At 34.7% G+C, this 10,087-nt stretch overlaps 1 protein-coding gene across 1 annotated transcript in view; it reads left to right on the top strand.

The window, feature by feature from the left end:
• LOC128998844 (protein MON2 homolog) overlaps positions 1-10,087 on the top strand; it is a 56,984-nt gene that overhangs the window by 15,927 nt on the left and 30,970 nt on the right. The window contains exons 3-6 of the mRNA XM_054425201.1: positions 3,315-3,496; positions 6,195-6,434; positions 6,946-7,071; positions 9,662-9,859. Of these exons, the coding sequence (XP_054281176.1) occupies positions 3,315-3,496; positions 6,195-6,434; positions 6,946-7,071; positions 9,662-9,859 (746 nt within the window). The remainder of the gene's footprint in view (positions 1-3,314; positions 3,497-6,194; positions 6,435-6,945; positions 7,072-9,661; positions 9,860-10,087) is intronic.

Raw genomic sequence — 10,087 nt, 5'->3', positions numbered from 1 at the left:
TGGGCCCAAAGTCAAAGGTGCTACCGACTGAACCACCCACTTGCTGTGTTGATTGATGTTGCTAAAAAAATTAAAGGCAATTGTAGTATAAGTAATAGCAAAGTATTGAAATGTAGTTTTAAGTATAAAATACTTAACTAAAAATTTTATAAATTTTTAATAATCATTTTCAGTCTTGTGAAGAGGGTATCATCAAATTACGAAATGGAGTTTCGAACCCCCAGACACCAATATACTACTTGGTCAATCAGATCCTGTACCCTGTCGTTCAGGGATGTGAAACAAAGGATCAAAGGATTGTTAAGGTAAGCCCACCACCACCACCACTTTATATTACCAACTTAATTCAAACAAGACAACGTTTCTTCAGTGTAATAGGCCCCTAATCTAAAGTTGGAATATTTATTTTTATAAAATCAAATTAAATTGTCTTTATTACTTTATTTCATAGTTGTTCATGGAATGGTGTCGAAAACTTTATCTAAAACTTAATTAAAGAAAATTTAAAATAGAAACTTTCGTGACTATAAAAAATAAAACACCAATTTGGCATAAGCTATATCATATGTTCCTCTAAAGTGTGTACAGGTAGTGATAACAAGTGGTACTTAAACTGTTTGATTTTTCATTTAAAAAATTATTTTCTTTCTTAATTTGATTAGGCAGTTTAATAAAAATTTACCTCTAGCATAGGTAGTTTTTTCATCCAGGATAAGTTTAGTCATCAACAGGAGCTGCGATAGTACCCCTATTTCTAGTATTGTAGTAGTGGCATTACCCTAATAGATGTCAATCTGCAAATGTTGCCTACAATACATGATTAGGCCTACTTCATAAATGTGCACACTTTATAAAATCATTATTCCGGGAGGTTTTGAACTCCTCCTTGGCGGCGTCTCTCCATCATTTAATTATTTTCCTCATTGCTGGGCTTTGTAAAATTAAAAGCCTATCTAAGTTTCTTTTACTTGTAGCTCTGTAAATCCAGTATACCAAAGTTTATATTTGAATGAATTGAATATTATTATATAACTTTTAGTGTTTCAAGACCACAAAGGTTGGATAGGTTATACAACGCATTCAAACCCAAAGTGACCTTTTTAGCTACTTGTTCAATGTGTAAATCCCAACTTAAATTTGCTACTCATAACATTGTGTCCAACTTAAATTGAACCATGCTTTCAATTACTGAATGTTATTTTGATGTGCAATCTTCTAGGTTAACTTGTGTAATGTGTGTATACAAGGGACAAAAGTATTAAAAAGCCTGAAATTGTAAAAATGAAATATTGTTTGAAGTTGATTATCTGTTTGGTAAGATCTCAGAGGTGTTGTTACAATAAAGAAATTTTGTAATATTTTAATTCTTATATTAATTGCCGATTAATCCAACAGAAATGTTTTGGAGACAGCTCAACCTGTAAATAAAATATCACAACTATTTGGACCTTCCCAAGTTCACTGAATTACTAAATTTTTTTTTCAAAACCTAAACTCAGTCCCCGTAACTTAATCCTTCTTTTTATATCAAGTTTTTATCTTTTAATCCACTCACATAACTACACAATACAGCTTAATTCAAAGATAGTAGGCCTACTCAATAATGAAAGGCTTGAAACCATAATTAATAATTTGTGAATTTAGTCATTCTTAAAAAAATATCTGGATTGGGACTTCAATATTTAAACCAAACATTAAATTGAGATGAGCCAGTTACATTTCACGGTACTGTACTTTGTGACTTTGGGTTCAATAGCGGTTACAGTATCTCTTATGATGAATAGCTCCAGCGAGAAAAAGATATCATTATAGCCTCCTCTCCTGTTTTTGCAGCAGAATTGTCAACCTCCCACGTTTGATGAGACATCTTCAGTAATTGCAATGACATCAGGAATTTTCATTCCCACAATCTTCACAGACACTTTGCGATTGTGATAGTATCACAAAGATTAAAGCTTGACTTGGCTCTATGTTCAGACTTAGTCCTCAATCACTCAAGCTTTTAGACTCTGCTTGGCTTAAAAACAAGCTGCTTGAAAACTCTCAGTATCTTAACCCTGAGGGAATTCTGAATCACATCAATCTAGCTAGGGTCTGTCAACCAAACGTGGCAACATTAGGAACATTGCTGTGATCTCCCCACATTGCTCCGTCTGTGTTTGGGATCTCTCTTTAGTGTGCTGTGGTGCCGCTGCGATTCCGTCTTAACTAGGCCTAAGATCCTTCATCCTTATCAACATTACAAAAATATGAAAATAGGACTTTGAAAACCTGTGAATTTTCTTTTCAAGTTTGTGTGGAGACCCAACCTAATCTGATGTCCTCTATGAGTTTTGTGTAATACAGAATTTTCATTCGATTTAATTTTATTCATTTTTTAAAGACTTTTTGTTAGTGATTATAAGTTTTAGTTCCACCCAAGTTTGTTTGGTATATTTTTACTTTTAAAAATAAACATAGCTGTAAACATTACAACAAAATGTGGTCTTAGTTTAGTGAAAAAATAAATAAATAAAATTAACTATATCATCTTATGTTTCTAAGACCTGTACTGCACACAGAATTTTCTGGGGAAACAGTCGTAACAAAAGTGATGTTTTTTCCTCCTTTTTTCAGAAAAAGGCACTTAGTATATTGACCCTATTAGCTCTTAAAGCACATTGTACACTTTGGTTTACCACAACAAAGATTTTTACTGGCATTAACCTGTATATAAATGTGTGTGTGTGCGTGTTTACTTGATGTTAGATCAAAATTAAAAGACTTGGCTGTTAAAAATTATTCCCATTATCATTTAACTTGATCCGACTCACTACTTAAAACTCCATCACACGGAAAAAGTAAATGTGACAGTAACCACTCAATGATGAGTTCAAAGTTGTTCAATGCACTGCATTCTGAAACAAGAGCGTTGCCTGAGTCTGTTTTTGAAAGATAAGTTTAGATTATATAACTGGCTGGTTAAACATTCTTTTTATGGCATTAATGAGTATTTTGATGTAAAAAGTTGTTAAGTTTCGAGGTTTTAATGGTTTAGGAGTATATTCCACTTAGCCTATAGCCTACTTTTAACTTTTTAACTGTTGCCTTTTAAATGTCTGTGATATTAGCTTATTAACCCATTCTTGACTAGTTTACTGTGTAATCACTTGTTTCTAATCTTTGTTACCATAATATGTTTTATATCGACCATGTCTATTGCTTTGTTATGCCTAATAACAATTAATGATTTGATTTGAATGTAGATTGAAGTATAGTTCGGGCATCTGGCTGGGAAAAGAAATTCCCTGTTTTAACATCTTACTTTGATGTAGATGTGCCTGGGATAATCCAAAGGCTGATCACAAACCAAGTTGTGGACCAGAAGGGAGCAAGATACATCACAGATACCTTGTGGATGTTGATGGAGTCAGGGACAGAAGAGGTCAAGATCCTACAGTCAGTCACGCTGCTGTTGACTACCAACACTGTCGTACATGGGGATACACTAGCCAGGGTAAAAATACAGTAGAAACAACCTAGCCACTACTGCTTAGAATTCGCCTCTTAGATTTAAAACTACAGTAGAGCGTTGATTATCCAAAACAATCAAGGCAGAGGGGTGTTCCGATAATTGATTTTTCAGATAGTCGGACATGAACTAAAATTACAATATTTTCTTGTCAAGCGTGTGACAAGCCTTCTTTCCTAGTGGGTAATATTTTTGTTATTTGGCCGGGCACCGATTGTTTGGGTAAGCAAGCGTTGGCGGCGAAGCGAGCTAGCACCCTGTGACCCTGCTCATCGGTCCCGATAAGCCTAGGGTATCCTGGAACTTCAGGATAGTCTAGAACAGAAATTCGAATCGTGGATTTGGAGCAGTGAGTTTGTGTCTGGTGGAGACGTCGTCGAGTGTTAGTGGACAGTGGACATTTTAGTGTCGTTAGTGTAATCATACAGAGTGGTTGGAGTTTAAGTTGGGTACAGACTCCACTAGTGGTGAGTGACAACGTCCCTTATATTTTGGTTTAAGAGTTGATATTTATTATTAGTAATATTAATCTCTGATTTTATTGGTCTGTTTGTAACCGTGCTGGTCTAATCCTGATGGTAGCTAGGATTTACAGGTGTCAGAAATAATATTGAAATATGTTCCTCTTGGTTCTGGGCAAGTGTCAAACCGCAGATAATATATATTTCTTGTTTTTGGTAGTTATATTGCTTTGTGCCACGAGTTAATGGCTTTACTGGTAACTCTGAGGCCCAACAGACCTAGGCTACCGGATTTGGAGTGTATAGTTGACCGCAAGTGGCCAGTAGGCTTGTAGATATATTACAATTAGCCTAGTAAATAGAAGTTCCCCTAATCAATATCACGTTGATAGCAGCAGTAGTGGTATTACTGTTTTTACTTAATAAATATTTTATGGTTTTAATTTACCAAACAGCTTGTTTCTGGATCCAACTCGTTATCTTTGTAGCTTGGATATTGTAGTAGGCCTACCCGCTATTTTTTAGTGTTAAATTTAATACACTGCTACTAAGTAGCTCAATAATTTAGTAGTAGTGCAACTGGCATTTAGTTTTGCCTTTTGGCCTGGTATTTATTGAGACCAGCAACTTAATACTTTTAATTGAAATGGCGACCATACAAAGTAGGTATTTTAAGCCATGAAAGGAGATGAGTGTACGATGAGTGGCGTGATCTTGTAGTCTTGTTCGTGACTAAGTCCGACATATTCCTTAGACACAGCTGTTAATTAATAGCCCATACAGCTAAAATGGCAACTAGTTGTTAAGTCACTCTGCCTAAAAGTATAATTTTTTATTATTTGGTATTATTGTAGCCTATAGTGAGTGAAACTACTGTATGATTGTTAGCTTGGGCATATTAGAGTTGTGTATTGGATTAGACCCCGCCTGGTAATAACGTTCGTTGTGGTTTTTATTGGCAAGTTGTCTTGTCACTTACATGATTTTAGGCACTCTGGGCATTAAGTCCGAGTTGCGTGGTCAGCAACGACCCCGTAGGAGAGTGGAAATCGGCCTAGGTCTGGTGGTGATTATTGCACAATTGTTTGGTGACTGGTTTTTAATTGTTCACAGTGCCCGCTGCCCGTGTATGAGCCAGCCCTATACCGGTTAGACCCGGCTTTTGGCCCAGTGGTTCCCTTATCGCATACCCTGAAACTTAACCCAGCCATTGTATGCTGAGCTATCCTAGGCAAACGTTTGCAACTGTGCACATAATATTTTTCAGTACAGGAAAAATTCATCGCAAGCATACATAAAATCCTTCAAGCATGGAAAAAATTATAAAAATTTAGCTACAAACAACATATACGATCATTGTATAAGCTTTAGAATACTGTTACTACCATGATATTGCCGAGATCGGCATATCTGATGATTGTCTTTAGTAACTGCACATCTAGCAATAAAGCATAGCAGTACATGATTGTCGAGTTCCCAACAATAAACTCACAAGCTAAGCTTGAACCACTTGTATAGTTTTTCAGCTGATCTAATATTTTAAATTTGTCAGATATACTAAGTACAACCTGTTTTATTTTTGCTGACATTGCTCTAACCCACTGTAAATCAAAATGCAAACCAAAAACATCACATACTTAAAACAACGATCGCTGATGTCACTTACACAATGTGAAATTATGTGTATACATGTAGGGCCTACATGACAGCACTATCATTGTTTCCCGCAAAGCTTTGCGCCATGTGCGCTCTTGCTCCTGGGCCACATTTGTAATGTTGGCATGGCAGTAAATTTGAATCTACCGTGCCAGCGATTTCAGCCAACCAACGTTTTAGATGACAGGCATTCGGATAATCAGCGCTCTACTGTAAGTGTATAAACAACTGCTACTTTTAGGTAGCAAAGTTACAATCAGCCTGTAACGAACCAAGCAAAGGTTAAGTGTAGCTGCTACTAAGCCTAGTTGCATCTACGTTTCAAATAGTAACTTGCTACACTCATGTATATATGTTTTTTTGTATACCGACTCTGTAGCTTATACGAATTTACTATTGATTTTGAGAATTAGTAAGTGTTTGAACTAGATAGATTTGAAGATCGCTTGAAAAGTTTCTAGACCATACATTTTTTGTTAACAATAAAAATATTATTAACTTATTATGTATATATGGTACTATGGTCTATAACTGTTTTACAAAAAATCAGTTAAATTCTGTTATAGAATTTAGTCCTGTGCTTCCGCCTTCACTTCACCAAAGACTCCACAACGATAAACACAGCAGGGGCCACTGTGAGACAGTTGGTTTCTCTGGTGTTTGAACGAGTCATTGCCGAGGATGAACATTTCAAGACGCAGGACACTCCAGCCGTCGAGGTCAACTTTGAGGAGCTCAAGATCCCTCGCAATGTTGCCCCAAAAGGCCTACGTCCCTGTGCTGGCGATGCTTACCTAATGTTTCAAGTAAGAGCCTAACTCTAGTATCTCAATGTCTTGTTAGGCCTAATTAGTCCACTAAACTCAGGGAGTTTAATTTAAGCATTGAAGCTTAAATTTAAATCTAAAAAAACATGTTTTAATAAAAATTAGGTCATACACGATGCTCCATAAGTTATCCATTTTCTCTTGTGTAAAAAAAAAAAACTTTAATAATAAGATTAAATAATTTCCAATTTTTTTATAATTTAAAGTATGTTCCTGTTATATGAATGTCAAATATGAACATTCCTTAAACTGTCATTATTTTAAGAGAAAAAAAAGTATTAAAAAATGATGTTTATAAGAATAATACATTTTTATAATGAACCGCATTGTTTATAATTTTACACAAAATAGGTCTGATTCTTTTAATAAAGGTAAAGAAATATCAATCAAATAAAAAGTCAAACATAAACATGTTTAAGAATGCTATTTAAGACTTTGATTAAAAAGCTCTAAGTGATGAGTTTTTTCTTAAAATTGTGAACATTTTCAGGATTTAGTGCAACTAGTCAATGCAGATCAGCCGTTTTGGTTGGTTGGGATGACAGAAATGACAAGGACCTTCGGTTTAGAGCTGCTAGAGTCAGTTCTCACAAATTTTTCTTCTGTATTCTTCAAGGTAAGAACTTCTTCGCCCTGTATCAAATCAATTACAGTCTAGCCTTGATATAACGAACCTCGATATAACGAATTCCTTGATATAACGAATATTTTTTAATCCCCTAGAACTCTCCATAAGACACAATGTATATTTTACCTCTACATAACGAACAAACCATAACAACGACCTTGATTTAACGAATTTTTCATGATTTCGGCTAAAATAATACACCTCAATATAACGAATTTATCATTGTCAGAACCTCTACATTGCGAATTTAACCTCTGCATAACGAATTGTCTACGTCTTTCCCTCGATATAACAAATCCCCCACCCAATTATTGTTTTGGGAAAATATGTTTCTTTATCAAATTAAGTGGAAAGGTCACGTCATCGCTTGCGCTAACATTCGTCTGCTCCGTTTTACATCTTTGTCTGCCGTCGCTGCGCGCGCTATGTTGCAACTGAGAACTGATTTCATTCACTGAGGACTGATGACGACGTAATTTTTAGTAAGCTGTGATTGGGCGATATGGGATAACTATGGTGAATTGTACAATTTTTGGATAAAGAGAAACCTAAGAAATAATATAAAAACAAAACCAAAGAGAAAGAATAGCAACATCGTTATTTTAACATTCCTTTTACGAGGGTTTTTATTATCCTTAAGTTGGCTATGATTATACACTTTTATAATGACTTATCTAATAATTGATTGTTTTCAATACGATTTGTTTCAACTAGCAACACCAATACTATAGTTAATGATTATTATTGACATTCCTCTGTTGTGATAAATCAGTACTGTACTGTAAGTAGCCTACCGGCCTATCGCGAGCAGTAGCTTACAAAACTTTCTACTGTTTTGTTTTGTTCTTTACATGGTTTATGACTACGCAATACAGTGTTTGGCTAGGATTTAGGAGGGTTAGAACAAGCTATGATTTTAAACCACGATACCTGTACCAAGGTGTCTTTTAACCTGTACCAAGGTCAATGCCATTTTCATGATTGCGCAATATTCAAGATCCTTCCCCTTTATTATGCCGGATAATTTAGGCTCTACTGTACAATGTAAACACAGTACTGTAAAGTATTGTAGCCTATGCTAGTTTGATTGTATTTTAATGAGGTCAAATCCCGATCTATATTGGCCGACACTGGTTCTGAACCTCGACTTAACGAAATTCCTGCAAACCTAACCTCTATATAACGAACCTCGTTTTAACAAAATCCTTGATATAACGAATATTCAGTTCGGTCCTTTCAGATTCGTTATACTGAGGTTGGACTGTATTTATTTAAATAACATATGTACCAATAGATTTTGTTGACTCTTAGAGAGCTCTCCCTTCTAAATCAAAACCACTCAGATAGATATCATCAAGACAGTCAATTGGCAAGGCACTAATTTGGCATCCAAGTTAACTATGATTAACCAATGTATATTTAAGAGACATGTATACAAAATTTAATAAGGCTGCAATAAAAATGCTCTGAAGACAGACTAACCTTTATTGTTGTTCAAAGGTTTATTGCGGACATTTTCCATCACGATTGTAAAAAACAATACACAACATCCTCAGGTGAAAAACCCTGATTAACCTTTATTTTCGATAACTATTTTAATTGAGGTTACATGCAATTGAATAATGAAGCTTATAACTGGGTAAGAATTTTTCTAGCCCTTATTTACATCTACATGAACAACCACCAAAAAACACATTTTTGTTTTTTGTCTGGGGGACAATATATTGGATACAAAATATATCCTAGCTGTAGAAAGGGTGTTTAGCAAGCCAAACAGTTTGTTTCAAGAACATACTTTTTTCTGTTCTTGTTTTGTCAAAACTTTGTTTCAAGCGCTTACAGCTTCTTATTAGACACAAATCTTTATAATCTATATCTATATTCTATCCTGCCAAAAAAAAAATAGTCCTTTTGTATTTGGTTAAACCAATAAGTACCTTAAAAAAGTCTTAATGATTTGCAGAGTAGTAACTGTTTGAAAATTGCTAACCAATAAGACTTGATGGGTTGTATATTATTTTTCAAAAATTATCTTTTTATTTGTCATCCCCCATAATTTTAAGAATTTTGATCCAGAATATAACAATTAATTACAGTTATCATCATAAGAATCCGACTTTCAAATTCTTTAAATGACCATTTTTTCATCCGACATATTTTCTTCAACAAGCTACACACTTGTTTTCTTAAACCACTTTTAAGATTACTGAGTTTTTAAAATCAAAAGCTTTCTACATTCAGGAAGAATGTTTACATAGTGACATTTCATGTTTGGAATCTAAATAGGGTGTTGTATGTATTGAAATTTATAACTGATATGTGATACTATTTTTAAGTACTATTGTTACAATGCCTATTACAAAATGTTATGTTTAATGGCTTCAATAAATCTTGTTTGTTATTATGACTCTTATTGAAGTACAAAAGATGTTTACCTTGTGTTTTGGTTTTTGGAGCCAGATCAATTGTAAAAACTCAATTTTTTGTGATATGTAAAAAAAATATTTTTAATAATTTCTTAAATAACAAAAGCTCATCTTAACATGATCTTTTAACTAAGTATTTTGGCATGTTTCAGCACCCGGAGTTCAGTTTTCTTCTGAAGGAGAGAGTGTGTGCATTGGTGATTAAGTTGTTTTCTCCAAATATTAAATACCGCAACTCAATGCCAGCAAGCGTACAACAGGCAACGCCACATGACAAACCGTATTTCCCCATCAGTGTTCGCCTTTTACGAGTAGTGTCTGTACTTATACAGAAGTACCATAGTCTACTGGTAAGTCAACACCTATTACAGTAGAACTCCAATCATCGGGATTAATTGGGACCGGATATTAAAACGGGTTTAAAATGCCGTAAGACATTTGACTAGCATTGGTACTAGACATTTGACTCGATGCCCCTCAGTCGATAAGTTGCTTTATCCAAGCAGTCTTTTGTCAGATGTTTGGTTTGCATCTTGTAAAATACAGTTTTGTTGCTCAGCATGCTCTTTAGTAGACAG

This window comes from Macrosteles quadrilineatus, unplaced genomic scaffold (genome assembly GCF_028750875.1).
Source record: "Macrosteles quadrilineatus isolate MER2022 unplaced genomic scaffold, UCM_ALF_1.0 Scaffold_7__1_contigs__length_78375512, whole genome shotgun sequence".
Lineage (NCBI taxonomy): Eukaryota > Metazoa > Arthropoda > Insecta > Hemiptera > Cicadellidae > Macrosteles > Macrosteles quadrilineatus.
Note: the sequence above shows the minus strand (reverse complement) of the source record. Positions and strands in the feature narration are given on the sequence as shown.